This window comes from Malus domestica, chromosome 12, assembly GCF_042453785.1.
Source record: "Malus domestica chromosome 12, GDT2T_hap1".
Classification (NCBI taxonomy): Eukaryota; Viridiplantae; Streptophyta; class Magnoliopsida; order Rosales; family Rosaceae; genus Malus; species Malus domestica.
The window spans coordinates 3,436,731-3,456,492 of NC_091672.1; the positions used below are offsets into that span (position 1 = coordinate 3,436,731).

At 37.4% G+C, this 19,762-nt stretch overlaps 2 protein-coding genes across 5 annotated transcripts; both read right to left on the minus strand.

Annotated features, from left to right (window-relative positions):
- Positions 1 to 3,389: 3,389 nt before the first annotated feature.
- On the minus strand, positions 3,390 to 12,214 carry LOC103449490 (vacuolar protein sorting-associated protein 55 homolog). Of its 3 annotated transcripts, none has more exons than XM_029090522.2 (5): positions 12,047 to 12,214; positions 11,242 to 11,293; positions 10,346 to 10,385; positions 4,779 to 4,863; positions 3,390 to 3,785 (listed from the first exon to the last, which is right to left on the minus strand). In XM_029090522.2, exons 2-5 carry the CDS (start codon positions 11,272 to 11,274, stop codon positions 3,602 to 3,604), a joined length of 342 nt encoding a protein of 113 aa, XP_028946355.1. In that variant the 5' UTR covers positions 11,275 to 11,293; positions 12,047 to 12,214; the 3' UTR covers positions 3,390 to 3,601. The 3 variants fall into 3 exon arrangements, 2 of the variants coding, with proteins under 2 accessions (XP_028946355.1, XP_028946356.1); XM_029090523.2 differs by lacking the exon at positions 12,047 to 12,214 and adding an exon at positions 11,378 to 11,472; XR_011573927.1 differs by lacking the exons at positions 10,346 to 10,385; positions 11,242 to 11,293; positions 12,047 to 12,214 and adding an exon at positions 4,958 to 10,330.
- A 2,908-nt stretch (positions 12,215 to 15,122) lies between these two features.
- Positions 15,123 to 19,104, minus strand: LOC103449491 (WD repeat-containing protein LWD1-like). Of its 2 annotated transcripts, none has more exons than XM_029090702.2 (3): positions 18,909 to 19,104; positions 16,014 to 16,645; positions 15,123 to 15,758 (listed from the first exon to the last, which is right to left on the minus strand). In XM_029090702.2, the coding sequence occupies exons 2-3, from the start codon at positions 16,607 to 16,609 to the stop codon at positions 15,344 to 15,346; spliced, it is 1,011 nt and encodes a 336-aa protein (XP_028946535.1). In that variant the 5' UTR covers positions 16,610 to 16,645; positions 18,909 to 19,104; the 3' UTR covers positions 15,123 to 15,343. The 2 variants fall into 2 exon arrangements, with proteins under 2 accessions (XP_028946535.1, XP_028946536.1); XM_029090703.2 differs by having other exon boundaries at positions 18,943 to 19,063.
- Positions 19,105 to 19,762: the final 658 nt, after the last annotated feature.

The window sequence follows — 19,762 nt, forward strand, 5'->3', positions numbered from 1 at the left end:
ATAAACACGTTAAATTCTTTGAACATGTACAGTTACAAGGTCTTAAAAGGCTAGTTAAGTGGTAAACAAGAGCCTAGCGCTTAGGCATTTTTTTAATTCTGGTTAAGTTTATTATATAACATCTAGATTCATGTTTGCTTATCCTTAAAAAAAATATAATCGTATACGAAAGTTGCAAAATATAATTATTTATAAATTTTAAAGTACTAGAAAATATGAGGAACATGTATATAATGAGTATTTATCTAACAAGTCTCTTATTATTTATTAAGAAAATAAAAAATAAAAAACAAAAAATAAAAGTTATATATTTTCTCTTTTAAGTTAAAGTTGCAACCTTGGGGATGTCTAGACGGGTCAGGCCAGCCTAGGCAGGTTCAAGCATCCTTTTCTTTTAAGCCCTAAAAATTAATTGTAATGGTGACCTACCGTCTAGCTGTAGACAAATTTTTTTAAAACATTAGACAGTTATAAAATAGAAATAAACATATGTCACGATAGTCAAATCAGATCATACCAAACCAAATCAGATCATACCAAACCACATCATATAGGTAGGAAATTAAGTACTAGCTATGATTTTTCTAGTTTATACTTTTTCTCTCTAAACTTATACTTGGTTTTTCCAGGTCGGTCATGGAATTGACAAAAGAGGCATTAAGCAGCGGAAAAGTGATTAAGGTGTATGACTTTAAACTTTAAAGCATGATTCTGTCATCCACGGTTTTGTCGCTTCGCAATAATCAAGAAAGATTAAGCACGAAACGCAAACAATGTTGATGGAATGAACGGTTTTAAACTTTTGAAGTGATAAACCCTAAAAACAATCCCATGATACTCCACTTTTTGAAAGAAAAAAAAATATAGAAGCAATCCCCATGATATTTCTACTTTTTGAAAAAAAAAAATAGTGGTATTCCAGGAAAGAGAATGTTAAGGAACTTTTTTAGAAGTGAGATTTTTTATAAACTATCTAACATATTAGAGTTTACCATCAATTATCGTACTAACAATATATAATGTTATGTAAAAAATATGAGGATACAGAGAGCCCATAGAGAGTCCCATTTTTGTGAGTCTCCTTAACATTTCTCTTGAGAGAATGCTAAATGAGACACAACTTTTGTGTATGTAGATGAATGCCCTTAATAATTTCAATTGCAAACTGCAAATCCTTATAATTATAACTACTTTCAAAGTATTTTCAATGCTAAGATGCAAAAACTATATTTACATCGCATATTTCGTTTTTGGTAGATGTAAATGAGAATTTTACTTCAATGTGAGAGATATAAATTTGAAATTCTATTTAATTCTCTCAATGATTGGCGGGACCTACCTACCACCAAAAGATGTAAAAAACTGCAAAACTTTCAATTTTCATTTACCATTTTTCGGTCAGCAAAAACAATAAGAGAATTGTTATTGGCACTCCAAATTCTTCATTCTACACTCCAAACTTTCTATATTTAGAAAGAAAAATACACTTATGAGAAGTGTAAAATGAGATTTTTGAAGTGCCAATAACACTTCCCAAAAATAAAATACACTTAAGGCATTTTGCATCTCCTATTAGATATGCTCTAAGTAATCTATTTGAAGTGAAGGACTTGCATATATAGAAGGAGCAAAAAATTGGACATTGTTCGAGTCTCATAGCAACTCATGGGATTCAACTGTACAAAAGAATAGTGAATAAACTACTTAAACACATAGACCAACACACCCTAATTTAATCCCATAGTAAAAAGTTGATGTTAGAAACATGAAGGAAAATTGGAAAATGATAAATTCAAGGCTTTCTAGTGACTAGATCAAAAGTTTCAAACAGAGAAACCTTTTTTTCTTGTTGACAGTGAAAGAGTGAGAGAGAGTGAAGGGTGGGAAAATTGCAGAGAAACACACCGTGTTATGGAAAAGACCGAAAGAGATGGATTAGAATGTGAGAGAGAGAGAGAGAGATATTTAATTGAAGTTTACTTTCTTTATAAAAAAAAAAGAGTTAGAGGGGAGATAAAATTTGATTTCTTTCGATTTTCAAAGTTACAAATCCGTTCTATATGCATATCAGTGGCATTCCAAATCGATAATATACAATTTTGATTTGTCTTGAAAAATGCATTACGGTATTGATCCTAGCCGCCTCTAATATAAAGTCTCTCTCCCATTTTAAACTCTATACCAAATAAGAAGAAATTAAATTGACACCTTGGAAAACTTTCTTAGGAAAGGTCCCCGCACATGCGCCCGACCGTACCTCGAATGATGAGTGCTGGGCTTTGCCTGGGGACACCGTGGGAAACAAAAAAAAGAAAAAGAAAAAGAAATTAAATTGACAAAGTAGTAGAAAAAAACAAAAAAGGAAAGTCTGAAGTTTTTGTTTTTACTTTTGTTTTTCTGCGGCCATGTGCCCATGAATCAATCTTCACACTGGTCAAGACTCAAAACGTGCAATAAATCGCGTTGGTGGCAGAGACACGAGGACTTTGGTCTTCTCGGTCCTTTGCAAGTGGGAAGACCAACAAAAGGGCCCATGATGTCAATCTACTAACGCCCCAATCCACGCCAGCCCAAAGACTTAAGTGAAAAGTCAAATTATAAATTGGTCTTTCCATTTTTGTTTGTTTTGGCAATTGAAGTGGAACATTATTCCCAATTTATTTGGAATTACTCATAAAATGGTTGGTCTTTCCATTTTTGTTTGTTTTGGCAATTGAAGTGGAACATTCTTCCCAATTCATTTGGAAGAACTCATAAAATGGTTGACAATGTTTTTGGTTAAAATGTTTGTGAAATCAATCTTTAGTAAAATGACACGTGAATCATGGAAAAACACCTTATTGCTTCATGCAAGAAGCGCATAATTAATGCTTCTTGCATAATACACTTTTAAGTATTTTTGGAACGCAAAAACCTTTTCTCTAAAAGCAATTTTAGTCATTTTAAAAATAGTTCCAGACAAGCCCTAATTGGTTTCACATCTATTGCACGATTTGTTTTCAACTTTTTTATACAACGATACATGTGAAAATGGAGCTACGCTTCAAAATGACCTATTAATAACTTGATACTAAACTCGTCCTTCATAAAGATACCTCCCACTTACAAAAAAAGAGGAATACCACCACATTGTGGTGTTCGTGGCCTCATTGTTTCTCGACTTCAAAATTGTATAAATCAAAGATGAACCAAATGACACAAACAAGAGGTAAGAGTGCAGAAGGAGAAACGAGCGTGAAATCACTTACTAAAGATCAATATCACAGGTAAATAATATTGAATTGCAAATGCAATTTCCAAGATTAGACGATCACATACACAAACAATCCCACATTAACAAAGAAACTAACGTCCTTGCCAAATCAAGTAAAAGGCAAAACCGATCAAGATACCTTCCAACAACGTATACAGATTGATTGAAGAAAGGGTCTTTGAACATACATATATATAGTGATCACATCTACAAAGTGGGAAAGGCTACGTTCCTTTCCCGTTCGCATGCATTATCACACTTCTTGCAATTGTTTAACTTATATTACATCAATGGTGACCGCAACAATTACCAGTCAGTAGATAAGAACCTAGGCTTTTCGAGTGCTAATCACCACTCATCTTCGAGACTAGCACGGTGGAAACACATGACAGTACAGATAAATATGAAGAATGAAAAGAATTCAATCCACATTGCAGGTGTCTCAATCATATGAGCGTGCCTAAGAATGATAGGAATGGCTATGCTCCCAACAGTGGATGCCCCAGTCAAGAATTTAGCAGCATTTATCCACCTGCAATACAAAGAAAACAAGAAACAAACAAATATGATAAATAACTTAAGATTATCACCCAAAAATAAAGAGAAAAACAAGGAGGGTAGAGATTCTTTCTAAGGGCAGTTTACCAGTGACACAAGTTACATGGGCTATTGGTTATAGCTTACTTGGAGGGTAAACATCACTACTTACATTAATAATTACTTACTGCTGTGTTAAAAGGACAGTTAAGGTGGTTTGGACATGTGAAATGAAGACCTACAAATGCTCCGATTAGAAAATGTGATTATGAACCTACAAATGCTTCGGTTAGAAAATGTGATTATGAGACAAATGCACGGGGGAAAAAGGTAAAGGAAGACCTAGGAAGACATGAATAGAGACTTTAAGAAAAGACACGGAGTACTTGGAGCTAACAGAAGACTTGGCGCAAAACTAAGCACAACGGCATTCTAGGACTCATGCAACCGACCACACTTAGTGGGATAAGGCTTTGTTGTTGTGGTGGTGGTGTGTTAAAAGGATTGATCTTTTTAAATTGGCCCTCCCTTTCAGCAATATTTCAATGTGTACTTTTATGCTTTGTTCTACTCTATCTATAAACCCAATTTCTAGAATGAACTATATTTCCCTCAGATTTCTAGAATGAGCTATCCTTGCCTTTATCTTCATGAATCATCCACACATGGCAATAGGTCGTACCCAGTGCACAAGGCTCCCGCTTTACGCAGGGTCTGGGAGAGGAGAATGTCGGCTAGCCTTACCTGGTTCGATCTAGTTGTGAGTTCCACCACACAGGCACACAAATAAATTGGTCCACGACACACTAGTATCATGGCACACAAGTATCATGGCACAACTAGTATAATGGCACACAAGTATCATGGCATTATAAAAATACCATGCACTATCTATAAGTTAAACAATGTTATAAATACAGGGTATATTAGATATGAGGGTTACATTAAGGAAGAAACTTTTGTTACGTAAGATCTCAAAAAGACTCACCCATCGCTTTCCCTAGTAAGCAAAAACTGAGTAGAACCGCCACCAAAGAATAAGCAAGGCATGGGTACCACGACGTACATCAGAGCTACAAAAATAATCAAAATTCACATCACTTGATACTCAAAGAAACATAACTACCAAGTAGAATAAACAGCTTATATTACTTATATTACTCTCACCAGATAAACTCCGCCTATGTCTTACATGGCCGGTCCCAAGCCCGGATAAAGGAGGAGGGGGAGGGCGTCAGGTAGTATCTTGCAAAAGAACGGAGAATTAGATGGAGATCTCAACCATAGAATACAAGCTGGATGGATGAAGTGGAAGAGTGCATCCGGCGTGTTGTGTGACCGCCGTATGCCATTGAAGCTCAAGGGAAAATTTTATAGGACGGCAATAAGGCCGGCGATGCTGTATGGCACAGAATGTTGGGCGGTGAAACATCAACACGTACACAAAATGGGTGTAGCGGAGATGAGGATGCTTCGTTGGATGTGTGGGCACACGAGAAAGGATAAGATTAGGAATGAGGATATCCGGGGTAAAGTAGGAGTAGCCGAAATTGAAGGAAAGATGAGAGAAAATCGGTTACGGTGGTTTGGACATGTGCAAAGAAGGCCTACTGACGCTCCGATTAGAAGATGCGACTATGGGACAGAGGTTCAGGGCCGAAGGGGTAGAGGAAGACCTAGGAAAACTTTGGAAGAGACTCTAAGAAAAGACTTAGAGTACTTGGATCTAACGAAGGACATGACACAGGATCGAGCAAAATGGCGTTCTAAGATTCATATAGCCGATCCCACTCAGTGACTTGGATTTTCCAAGTCTCTAACCGAGAAGTTTTCCTCACTCGGGAAATTAAGGGAACACTACCCCAACCTACATGCTCCACTCAGAAAGCTTCAACATACAAGCTTCAACAAAAGAAAATTCAAAGAACTTAGCGAAGAAGGCTTTGGTGTATTTAACACAATACGTTGAAATGAAGGAAAGCTTATTTATTGATATCCCCGATCAGCTACAAATATGTACATATACATGAGTCAAAATAAACACACAAGACGGAGCCTTCACAAAGGTTGCTTAGGAGAAGTCTCAGCAGTCGGTAGAGCCCCAGAAAGAGAAGGCACCGGAGGGGGATCATTTAGAGCCTCAGTACTGGACAAAACCCTAGAAGGAGGAGGCATCAGAGGTTGATCATTCGGAGCTTCATTACGCGGTACAGCCCCAGAAGACGAAGGCAATAAATGCCTTTGGAACAAACCCACAAATCTCTGATGATCAAGTAAAACCTGACCATCAGTTTCCTTCATCTGGTCAAGCTTCCTCTTCATGTTTGTAGCATAGTCATGTGCGAGCCGGTGCAACTGTTTATTCTCATGCTTGAGCCCTCTAATCTCCTGTTTGAGACTCATCACTTCAGCCGCCAAGGATTCAACTTGGCGGGTTCGAGCAAATAGGCGTTGGGCCATATTAGACACAGAACCTGCACACTGAACACTGAGAGCCAGCGAATCCTTAACAGCTAACTCATCAGACCGTTTGGAAAGTAGTCTGTTATCTTTGGGAGTGAGAAGGTTCCTGGCCACCACCGCAGCGGTCATATCATTCTTCATCACGGAATCCCCAACAGTAAGAGGACCAGTAGGGGAGACGAAGGATGGGCGCCATATGTTGTCTGGAGAAGGCGGGGCTGCCTCTTCAACAAGGTTCAAGTCAAAACGACGGTCGGAGGGGCCAGACATTTTCAAAGGTGTTGAAGAGAGAAGAGGTCGGACAAATCAAGATCTTAGAAGTGCAAGAATGAAGCTTCTACTGGTGGAGATTCAAGTGTGCTTTGGAACTTAATGTCAGCCTCTATAAAAATCTGCACTCGACGGAGCTTCAGAAATCGAAGAGGCGCCTGCTCAGAAATCGAAGAGGCGTTTGCTTTCTCAAAAGCTGGGCTGCTTAGAGATCACGAGGGTTGATCTCAGAAATCGAAGAGGCATTTGCTTTCTCAAAAGTTGGGCTGCTCAAAGACCACGAAGGCCGATCTCAGAAATCGAAGAGGCGCTCGCTTTCTCAAAAGTTGGGCTCCCTAGAGACCACGAGGGCCGATCTCAGAAATCGAAGAGGCACCTACTTTTCCAGCCTTGTCAGCACCCGTCACACGCACACTCAGCTTTGCAGAAATTATGGGCATTCTGTCGAAGACTTCTGGGGAAGTAGAAAACACATGAATCTTACTGTTCAATCACCCACTTCCCACACGCAACAATAGCTCATGGGTACCACAGATAACTTTGCCAAAGTTCTCTGCCAAAGTTGAGCACGTGAAGCTTGCAGCTCCCACTACATCGCTCTGACCAAGAAGGGTAAAAGAATAGCAAAGAAACAGCACTAACAAAGTTTAGACCCATAAATTTTGAAGGTCTAGCTACCATATTATTACCCACAAGGGTAAAGGAACAGTACCACTGCTGGATAATTGGAAAGTCCCTGTGTGTCAACCTCTGTGCTTCGTGGCAAGGTAGACTAGCAAACATGCCCAACCTTTACTCACATTCGAGAAAACACTCCCAATAAGATTGCTTGCTCCAAAATCGAAGAGGCACCGTCCTCCGAATCTCGAGAGCCAGACTCCCAACATGACTACTTTCTTAAAAATCGAAGAGAGGGTAAAGGAACAGTACCATTGCTGGATAATTGGAAAGTCTCTGTGTGTCAACCTTTGTGCTTCGTGGCAAGGTAGACTAGCAAACATGCCCAACCTTTACTCACATTCGAGAAAACACTCCCAACAAGATTGCTTGCTCCAAAATCGAAGAGGCACCGCCCTTCGAATCTCGAGAGCCAGACTCCCAACGTGATTACTTTCTCAAAAATCGAAGAGACACTGCTCCTCGAATCTTCGAAAGCCAGACCCCCAGCATGATTGCTTTCTCAAAAATCGATGAGGCATCGTTCTCCGAATCAATCGAAGAGGCGCTCGCTTTCTCAAAAGCTGGGCTGCTCAGAGACCACGAGGGCCGATCTCAGAAATCGAAGAGGCACCTACTTTTCTAGCCTTGTCAGCACCTGTCACACGCACACTCAGCTTTGCAGAAATTATGGGCATTCTGTCGAAGACTTCTGGTGAAGTAGAAAGCACATGAATCTTACTGTTCAATCACCCACTTCCCACACGCAACAATAGCTCATGGGTACCACAGATAACTTTGCCAAAGTTCTCTGCCAAAGTTGAGCACGTGAAGCTTGCAGCTCCCACTACATCGCTCTGACCAAGAAAGGTAAAAGAATAGCAAAGAAACAGCACTAACAAAGTTTAGACACATAAATGTTGAAGGTCTAGCTACCATATTATTACCCACAAGGGTAAAGGAACAGTACCACTGCTGGATAATTGGAAAGTCCTTGTGTGTCAACCTCTGTGCTTCGTGGCAAGGTAGACTAGCAAACATGCCCAACCTTTACTCACTTTCGAGAAAACACTCCCAACAAGATTGCTTGCTCCAAAATCGAAGAGGCACCGTCCTCTGAATCTCGAGAGCCAGACTCCCAACATGACTACTTTCTCAAAAGCGAAGAGAGGGTAAAGGAACAGTACCATTGCAACTGGCAGCTCCCACTACCGTGCTATGACCAAGCAGGGTAAAGGAATAGCATTACTACTTGTTGTTAGGGAGACTCCTATATATGTCGACCTCCATCCCCAACGGACAGGCAGACCTGCAAAAATGCTCAACCCTTCATCATATCTGAGAGGGCACTCCCAACGAAGCCTTTCGAAATATTCAGCTTTCTTTCCCCCCGATAATACCTCTGCAAACAAGCTATACTAGAGCAAGAATATCTCATATCATCAGGGTTAAAAGCAAGAGTATCTCATATCATGCTTTTTCCCTGTCTTTTCCTTTGGCCTTGTTTTTACCTGCAAGACAAGGAGAAAGAGAGCAATCAGTCAGCACTTGGAATCAAGCTTCCAGCCAGGAACTGACTGCCTGGAACCCCTTACCTGATTACTTACCTGGCATTGCTCTCGAGTACTCATCTTCAACATCTTATGTTTCCAGGGAAGATTCTGCATCTGCTTGAGGAACAGATAGGGCAAGTGCGAAGGATACAAGGAAGCATGTGGAGACAAGCGTAACAGCACACGTGCCGATACACCCATTACTCTGTCAAAAGCAAAAGTATCCCATATCAGTAGGGTGGAACGTACTCTAGATTTGATGGACTTGTTTTGACCCTCAAATTCTTCAGTCGGCCTTATACTCTGGAGGAAACCAGAAAACCCTCCAGCTCAGTTCAAGAATAAGCCTGTGGAAAGTTACTTCTTCAAAAGCAAAAGTATCTCATATCATCTCTTCTCATTTTTCTTCTCTTTATCCTTCATGCTGCTGCAAGATGGGGAGAAGGTGAACAATCAGTCGGAGCTCTGATTGCTTACCTTGTCTGTCACCTCTTTCAGCAGACCCCCTAGCTCGGCGACTTGGGGGACTCCTACTACATGGTTTGTATCGCGCTTGACCAAGCCTGAGACTACAAGTAAGCTTCAAGTGAAATTGATACATTACCTTGTGCATCTCCACCAGTTAAAGATACCACCCCTGGATGGAGGAAGAGTACTTTCAGAGAAGATGCCACATCTACCTATGAGACAGATAAGGCAAGTCAAGACGACACCACACTCCGATACTTAGAAGTTTCGTGATTACGAGATCATTCTCCCACAATATTTCCTAATGTCATTTGTACAAAATCATTCACTTGTACTCACTAAAGGAGAGCTTGAACCTATGTACTTGTGTAAACCCTTCACAATTAATGAGAACTCTTCTATTCTGTGGACGTAGCCAATCTGGGTGAACCACGTACATCTTGTGTTTGCTTTCCTATCTCTATCCATTTATATACTTATCCACACTAATGACCGGAGCAATCTAGCGAAGATCACAAAAAGCGACCGTTTTCGCTACCTAGGATCTATCTTGCAAGAGAACGGAGAATTAGATGGAGATCTCAACCATAGAATACGAGCTGGATGGATGAAGTGTAAGAGTGCATCCGGCGTGTTGTGTGACCGTCGTAGGCCACTGAAGCTCAAGGGAAAATTTTATAGGACGGCAATAAGGCCAGCGATGTTGTATGGCACAGAATGTTGGGCGGTGAAGCATCAACACGTACACAAAATGGGTGTAGCGGAGATGAGGATGCTTCGTGGGATGTGTGGGCACACGAGAAAGGATAAGATTGGGAATGAGGATATCCGAGGTAAAGTAGGAGTAGCCGAAATTGTAGGAAAGATGAGAGAAAATCGGCTCCGATGATTTGGACATGTGCAAAGAAAGCCGACTGACGCTCCGGTTCGAAGATGTGACTACGGGACAGAGGTTCAGGGCCAAAGGGGTAGAGGAAGACCTAGGAAAACTTTGGAAGAGACTCTAAGAAAAGACTTAGAGTACTTGGATCTAACGGAGGACATGACACAAAACCGAGCGCAATGGCGTTCTAGGATTCATATAGCCGACCCCACTTAGTGGGAAAAGGCTTTGTTGTTGTTGTTGTTGTTGTTGTACTCTCACCAGATAACATAGGCCACCAATTGTTGTACAATGCACAAGCCTGCCACACATTAAAGGAAATAATCATAATAACAAACAGTAAATGAGTAAGCATATAATACACTTGAGATCCAATTGGCAGTTAAATTCAAAACCTTTCCCTCCCTTAATCTGGTGATATATCACCATTATTGTCGGTAGAGCAAGTGATACAATAGCCCTTTTCAGAAGGAAGGGCAACTTCAACAACACCGTGCCACTAGGGTTCTATAACTTTTTCATGGTAACAAGCTACATGGCCATCTATATCAACAAAAGAAGAGAAAGAAAATCTAATCCACACAAGAATTATTGATTGCTGTAATAAAACATCAATGCACAAATGGCCTCTTACTACTTCAACATCAGTAAACAAACCGAGGAACCAATCTACAAAATCCTTCCAACTCCAATGTGAGCAGGTAACATGAAGAATACTCATCAATCTGCTTTCTGTTCCTAACTTTCTTCCAGGGAATTATTCCAGATTCTAGCTTAACTTTTCTTCGAAAGAGGGTTACTAAAAAATGTGAACAGTGATATGCCAACTGCTTAATGACCCACATTAGAAGAGAAGTTGAGCTAAGAAAAAGCACACCGCTACTGAATTCAAAAAGTATGATGATTGATGAAGATAAAAGCGTGCGTGTGTGAGTGTGGGCCTTATTCTTGATACAAACAGCATATTTTTAAGGGAGAGTATGCATGACATAATAGAATACTAGGTTATAACTGCAATTGGACAGACACATATACCTGTAGGCCTTGGAGTACAAGGCAAACACCTCTCAAGATAATTTAGAGCATTTAACAACCACAAGCTCACAACCAGTCAAGCCATTAAAAAATAAATAAAAATATAAATAAAAGAAAAATACCAGGATTTGTAACAAGATGCTTGCTGAAAACATAAAAGCAAGTCCTGCAAGCCTGTACACCAAGAAATTTACTTCAGAAATGTGTTTACTAGCTTCATTAACAAAGATAAATTCACATAACTAGATTCCTACTTACACTGCAAAGAACACGAACCATCAGCAATACGGGGAGGAACAATGCCCAAAACAGAAAAGTGTTAGGACTCAATCCCATCAAAGCATGACTGAAAACTGAACCAAAAACACAATTGCACGACACATATACTCGAAGGACATCATGCTCGTAGCATATGAGAAGTCGAGCAACGCACCGCTTCAAATTTTGTCAACTAAATCCCCTAATTTTCATATGGTGATCATGATCGAAATCCAAGCTCCCCAGTTAACGCTTCCACATTAATAAGTTAAAGCAAAATTCTAATCGATACTAGTAACCACTTCTGATAAGATATCAAATATTCAAGTGAGAAAAATTCACGGAATTGAAGAATCTTAACAATCATAAAACGTCTAATTAAAAAGAGAGGAACTCAAAATTTGGTGTTTTCGGATCATAAAATGTGATCAAATATATGAAACCCTAATTAATTCGAGCACAATTCCAGAATGCTCAGCTCCAGCCCACTCGATTACAGTTCTCCAAATTTTAGGGGGAATTGGATTGGACCAATAAAAAGAAATAAAGAAGTAAAATTTCAACATTATTCAACGAAATTGTGCATAACTGTCGTCGTCCAGCCAAAAACAAAATTATTGTAAATAATCGTGGAAAAAAAAAATTAACAGAGTGGGCTAAGAACCGTACCCTCAATGGTCATCGCCATCGAAGAGATGAGGGGTTAGTGACGGAAGAAGCTTCGTGTTCGTGAATCGCAACCAAAGAAGCAAAACGATGAGCTCGACAATTTGCAGAGTTGAAGGCTCGGTCTTCAATTGGTCTGCGGTTTCAGGCCCAAAAATACAATAAAAATTAGGGTGTAATATCCACGCACCCATTTTTACTTCTCTCACACAATTTTAATTTTCGGTCGTCGGATCAAATGAATTAAAGAAAATCAAATTATAGAAATTAACAAGGGGTGTGAGAGAAGTAAAAAAGAGTGTGTGGATAGCATACCCCTAAAAATTAAAGAAATGGAATCTTTGTACCTTTTGCCGGGTAAAGTTTAGCGGCAGTAAGATCCATTGACAATGTAGAATAGCACAAAGGATGGATAGTTATTCAGATGCCAAACTTAAATATCAAGGATTAAAATTACGTCTTAATTAAAAATATGTTGTCTGATTAAATATTACAAGGCTTAAAATAAAATGTCGTATAAATATCATTTATCTCATTTACAACTTGGTTAATAATTTTAATATCGGTGGATGGTATGGTTTGTGAAATTTTACTTTTTATTTTTTGTTTTTTTTGTTCCCAGGATCTCACTTTTGAATAGTTTTCACTTTTATTTCAATTTTTTTTTTTCAATCATTCATCTCATTCCACATCTCTTAATTCTTTACTCAACTTTTTTAATTTTAACACATAAATAACATGTAACATCATTCTAGTTTATATATAATTTAAGAAATATATTTTAATTCAATATACTTCAAGCATCATTTTGTTGCATACACCTAGAACTAGACCTGGCATTTTACACTCGACCTATTAACCCGACCTGTTAAAATTAGTATTCGGGTGAGTATTTAACGGGTCAACCCGTTAAGTAACAGGTCATTTTGGGTCAACCCGCGAAACCCGTTAGTACCCGTTAATACACATTATTGAGGGCTTTTGTGTAATTTCAATAGTTATAATAAGAAGCCCTCAAATTCAAAGCCTATCTTTGCCACTTCAAGGAGGTCGCCGATATGCTCCAGGACTACATTCTCGGCTCAAAATGGCAACAGACGACTCTTCCTACTCCTCCGGTGGTTCTGACACTTCGTATCAGCCGCTTTCTCGAGAGCAAGTCAAGCTTCTCTCCTCCAACAACAGCAACCCGTCCTCTGGCTTGTCAGATCGGGATCCTTCCTTCAAGTGCTTCTCTGTCTCGGATTTGAAGAAGAAGGTCATGGCACACCTTTGTCAAACGACAAAAAGGATGGATAATGGAGGTAACTGTCAAAATGGATTGATTCCATTGGTTTTGCATATTAGCATTATGTGCTGGATTTTTGAAATGGATGGATATTTGAATTGGAATGAAAAATTAAACAAAAAAAAAAAAATTGTTAATGGGTGTTAAGGGGTGAAACGGGTGATCAATGAGTTTAACAAGTTGGGTTCGGATGACCCGTTAACTTAACGGATTGGGTAAAATTCGACTCAAACCCAATAAACCTGACTCGTTTACAAGTCTACCTAGAACATTCTTTAACGATCAACAATACCATCTAGTGATCGGCTATGATGTCCATTAATTTCCTGATTGTGTTGCTGAACTCAAGTGTTCCTACATATAAAGTTACTACAATCATGTATTGCAATTGCACTTATATATCTCTATAAACATTTATTATAATTGTAAACTCTTAACACTTTTATATCATAATACATACTACATATTTTAACACACTTAAATAATTTATCAACAATATTAAATTTTGATAAATAATAATCAAATGTCACACATGAGAGTTACACTTGTGAATTACTATTGCATATGATGCAATACCATTCAATTTTGTTTCCTAAATACCATTCAATTTTTTTTTATAACTATTTTGGGGGATTTGAGTCTTGTAATTATTATTGTTTTTAAGTGTTGAACACAGTATATATATGCAAAGTATGCATGAGATGATAAATTTAATAATAGGTGTTAGTGGTCTTTGTTTTGGTCAAGTACAACTTTATGATGATTTTGTCCTTATAAGCTCAAGTGATTACTTGGGATGTTTGTGTTTCAAGTTGAATCTATAAACCTAAAATCTCAGAAAAAATTAATACAAAGTTTGTGCTCATATGTTGTCTATTTGACATCAATGAGGGGTTTATAAGTTATTAAACTAAAAATTGTTTATCAATGCCAAGCTGATCCAAAGTCCAGGTGAATATCGTCTAGTGCCTTGAGTTTTTTTTTTAAGGAAAACTAATGAAAAGAGTTTGAAAACTTTAAGTTTTAACGATAAAGACAAAGTAAAGTAAATAATACCATGATTGACTTTTTAGTGTAAAAATGTGATTTTTCGTTAAAGTTAACAGTACCAAGAGCTTTTCGTTAAAGTTCCATTTTTCTTAATACCTGATGAATTAATAATCTCAATTAACTAATCTTTTTTCATCAATCCTGATTTGAAATTAACAATTAATAAAATTATAAGATAATACATTACAAAAAATTCATATAAATCTCACGTAATATATAAATTAATAATTTCCTATTACTATGGCTTTTTTTTTATTTAAATAGTGTTTTGTTTGATTAAATGATAGTACATTCAACAACGTACTATCTATTTTTGGAAAAAAAATAAGTGGATTCAAGAATTTTATTAAGTTAAGCAGATACATGAAATTGCAAGTTCGCAAAATGAAAAATTAAATACAATGTACAATATTAAGAAAATAAGGAATGCCATGATAAATTAATCATAAATTAATAATTGTTAATAAATTATTATTTTATCGACTATTTAATATTCGCTAAATTAATTTTTCTTGTCTCAATGCTATTAATTTATAGAGATTCAATTGTATGTCATATGCAGTACTATGATTTAGTGATATTCTTTTTCACTGATAAGTGAGAAGTTTTAGATTCGATTATTGCCAAATACGAATTTGAACCATATTATTGCTAACTCATTGTGAGTCTTAGCCTACTCCCCCCACCTTTTAATGTATATAATATCGTTTATTCAAACAAAAAAATGTATGTCATACAATATGAGAAAATATATTTTTATTCTTACAATACTCATCTCAGAATGACATGATCACGTATATATGCCGGTAACACGACAAATATACTCGTAGTCATGACACTTACATTTGGGATTCATCGTCCAGTCAACTCCCTAATCCCTTTTCTCTTAATTACAAAACTCTACATCTAGCACATGGAATTGCAAGTGATACCCTAAATATTAATTTCCATAAATATTCTAATTAAACCTTCAAGAGCTGGAACTTGTTCAAAAAGCCAATACCGATCCCGTTCAACTCTACAGCAGACCAACGCACTTGATTAATCTGAGCCGTCGTTCCATACCACATCTCCGGCTCCATATCGCCGCCACTGTCCGATTGAAATCCAGGCCTCACCACATCCCAAATCATAGCCCTTGAATCATCACTTACTGAACAAATCTGGTGTCCCTTCCCTGGAGACCATGAAATTGCATTCACACTGGCACCATGTTTTTTGAGCTCCATTAGAGGTGATGTGGGAAATCTGATGTCCACTATTACCACTTTGTTGCTGTCCATTCCAACTGTGGCAATGAATCTTGGGTCATGCTTGTTCCATTCTACCCTCAACAAAGATCTGTCTTGAGTAGGGTTTTCATAAACTATGGTAGACCTGTTGAAAAATTTGTGATCTATATTAATGTTTAAAAAATAATTAATACAACTAAGTTTAATGCAAATATAAATTAAGAAAATATGCCTTGGGTCACAAGACACATGAAGCACAAGTATGTTACCAAATGCTAGAGGATTGTATGATGGCTAGCTAGTAATTATGGATGATTGTACGCTTTTGAAGTGTCAATTGCAGCTCTAATAAGAAGTTGCATTAAAAAAAAAAGAAATTAAAAAGTGAATTAACTCATACCTCTCTTTGTTTCTCAAATCAAACACCCTGACAGTGCCATCACCAGAAGCTGAAGCAAACACATTGAAGCCACCCCAAGAAATGTCATACACTTCTTTATCATGAGCCACCAGTTGAGTATCCACAGCTTCCCTCTCAATGTCCCAAATTGTGCAGGTAGTGTCCACACTAGAAGTAGCCACACGCCTAGTGTCACACTCTACCCAATCAAAAGATGTTATAGCCGAATTAAACTCACTACTCCTGTTGCTATTCAGCAAAGACTTGAGCTCAATCCTATCATCATGGATCTCCCACAACCTTAAGTAGTCGCCGGACGTGGCGATTAGATCAGGATTCGTGGTGTCCTCGGAGGGGAAGAACATGAGGTTGGTTGGTGCGTAAGGGTGGTCGAAAGTGAGGCGGTTATCGGTGGCGAAATCGGATGTGTCTTGGTTGAACTGGACTAATTCAACCTTGTTGCCGTAGTCCTCAATGAAGCTGCCTATGGCTAGGCGTGAAGGCTTGTCATGGCGGACTGACCATGCTAAGGAGTAGATTGGCCATTGGCTTATGTAGGTGTGGACGCCTGCTTTTTTCTCTGCTGGTCTTTGCATGCTTGGAATTGAAATTTGTTTTTTATTTCTCTATAGCTGCATGGGAAGTAAATCTAAATTTTAGAGGGTCAATTAAAGTCGAATATTGAACAACTTTTTAATTTATTTGAAGCCCTCAATGCATTTTAAAGTTTTGGATTATTGTCACGCTCTTGCTTGACAAAGCCAAGAAAGCTGCCAATTTGCCAATGTCTAGTTTTACTTCTAAATGATCCAACTTTAACCTAGTATAGTAGAAGCAGACTAAATTAATATTCTCAATGCTCTTAGATTTAATACTACTTTCTATTAATGTGTTATTATGCTCACCCCATAGTCTTATTTATGTACGGATTTTATATTTTCACCCACATAAAAAGTTAAAAAAAATCAAACACTCTTCCCCACCCACTTATATTCCTAAAATATCCTTAACAACTTTAAGTTCTAACTAAAATAAATATAAAGAATGATTGAATCTTCAAATTTTTAGGAAAATGGAATAGCAACATTCCTGCCCAACCCAACTGAAAGCAACCACAACCAGGCACCACCTATGACGGATGCATCTCCTTTTCTCTTTGTCGCTGAAAAAGTTACCTTCCTTTGTTTTTCTTCTCCTCTCTGTCTCCTTCTTTCTCCCCCTACTAGAGCTCAATTTAAGATTCATACTCATATTTATTCCCGAATTTAAATTCAGAATTAAGGGTTGAAAAAAAGTAGGGAAAAAAGAAGAGAGAGAATTTGGAGTGGGTGAGGTGGACGGAAGAGTTAGAAAGGAGAGAGGGATAAAGAGACAAAAGGGGAGGTTCGATTCGTTTCTCATTTTAAGTTGTTTAACATTTTTCTTTTGACTACAAAGAATATATAAAAATATTACATTTTAACAGTGCTTTTGAAGTTATTTTATATAATGTTAAATTTAGTATTAAAATTTTCATTAGAAAATGGGTGAAAAAATAAGATTATGGTGGAAAAATAAGATAATTTGGTATAAAATTATTTTACTTGAACAACTTGGTTCCGCATAAAAGCATGATTGGTGGTATATTCTAAACAAATGGGCATTTGCTTGGTAATAAATCCAAACATAAATCAACTAATATTTAGTCAAAAAGGTATCAAAACTTTTATTGTGATAGGCGTCAAACTTAATATTTAATCTAATTTTTCCCTAAGATAAATCTTAATAAATTTTTTTTTTCTATAACCAAAGAGTTAATACTATTACTACTTAATAAAATTTGACATGATGCGGGGGGCGTATGGACTTCGATTACAACTAACTATATATATATATGCTCGCTCATGAGTGAGTCTGAATTTATGTTGAATAACTAGTATTACTTGTAGATACATGAACTAGTCATAAAAAAATAAACACACATACATATTGGTAGACATGAACTAGCAAAAAAAATAAACTGTTGCTAAGTCTTATGTCTAGTATAACCAGGGGGTGGGCTTCTCTCCCTAAAACAAAAATGGAAGGTTAGGCATAAATCAACATATTCTCTCTACCTAATCAACAAGTTGAGTATAAAAATCTCTAAATCCTAAATTATATATTAAGCTAATTTGCTGGCTTCAACTAACCTTTCTTTTCTGGGTAGCTTAATGTACTTACTGGATGAACTCACTGTTCTAAAAATCTCCGTTTAGCGCAGCCTAGGTCCCACCTAGGCGCTAGGCGGCTGGTTACCTTCTCGATTAATATCTTGGCATTTCAAAATTAAGAAATGACGCCTAGACCTACTGAGGCGTCCGCGTCTAGGCACCCACCTAGCCCACTAAGACCCACCTAGGCACTTGCCTAGGTTGCGACTCACTTAGACAAAAAATAGATAACTTTCATTTTGCATTTTATTTTTTTAATAAATTGTAAGAGACTTGTTGAATACTTAAATGAACACACATTATATGCTTGTTTCCCATGTTTTCATTATATTCCAATAGCTCATAATATATGTCATTTTATTTTGTAGTTTATGATGAAATTATATATATTTTAAGTATAAATAGACATTTATTTACACGAAATATAATAGATTTAATTAAATCCATCTAGTCCGCCTAAACCCCGTTGCCTAGGCTCTAGGCCCCAACCCGCCGCCCGACTAGCACCTAGCGTATTTTAGAACCTTGGATGAACTAATTAATCATTAACTACAACACTTAGCAACAATATTGTACCAAAACATGCGGAGTCGTATAAGCACTCTTTGACTCCAAATGAAATCCCCTACGTACCATGCATGAGAATTAATTCTTCCTGTTCATAATATTGGGGGGGGGGAGAGAGAGAGAGAGAGAGACTTACATTGCTCGATCGATCGAGAGAGAGAGAGACTTACATTGCTCGATCGAGACAAGTTTCGGTGGCGGTTATGGGGAGCTGCTTAATGTCCAGAGCAAGATATGTACATATAAGAGAGGAAGTTAGACGGGGGATAGAGCTGTACGGGGTTTTTATATATATATATTTACAAATTTGGGAAACAGTTCCTTAAGTCGGGGGAGATAGATAGATAGCACGCAGTAGACAAAACAGAAGAAGGGAAGGTGAGAGCGTGAAGGTAAAGCTAATAGTCAGTCTGCACGACTACATAAGAATAGAAGGTTGGTTTTCATTTACTCTTTCTAATTAACCTTTTAATATAGCATATGTTTAATATATATGTGTGTGTGTGTGTACTGCCCCAACTACTTAAATTCTGACTCTTTCAAGCACATTCGTTATATATATATATTCTAAACCGTATATTCTTTTTTTCACCTTCTAAAGATCACCTCTAGAAAACTTTATTCAATATGGCAACCGTTTCGTCATTCATATAAAGCAAACAAGTTTGTGGTTAATCATAAAAATACTACTTGGTACCATAATTGTTTATTTGTTTGAGATATATGTAAGATTAAACATTCTTCAAATTAAAAAGATTTTTTTTAGAAATTATCATTAGATGATAAAAAAAGAATGAACAATTCGAACTATGACATTTATACAGTAAAATGATGGTATCACGTCTTCATGTAAGAAGTAATAACTCCTTATATGTGATCCTTTAAAATTTAGTAGCTTGTAATAATAAAAGACTATTGTTGCTTTACCCCCATTGCCTATTAATACAATAAATCACTTTTGTTAGGTGCACAGAACGACGATAGTCATAT

Bases quoted from the DNA above. Each gene is read 5' to 3' on its own strand.
- LOC103449491 (XM_029090702.2), bottom strand. From the start codon at position 16,609: ATGCAAAGACCAGCAGAGAAAAAAGCAGGCGTCCACACCTACATAAGC. The intron at 15,759-16,013 runs GTATGAGTTAAT...ATTTTTCAACAG, and splicing joins GATTTGAGAAACAAAGAGAG to GTCTACCATAGTTTATGAAA.
- LOC103449490 (XM_029090522.2), bottom strand. From the start codon at position 11,274: ATGTTTTCAGCAAGCATCTTGTTACAAATCCTG. The intron at 10,386-11,241 runs GTATTTTTCTTT...AATGTGTGGCAG, and splicing joins GCATCTTGTTACAAATCCTG to GCTTGTGCATTGTACAACAA. The intron at 4,864-10,345 runs GTGAGAGTACAA...TTATTTTTGTAG, and splicing joins TTGGTGGCCTATGTTATCTG to CTCTGATGTACGTCGTGGTA.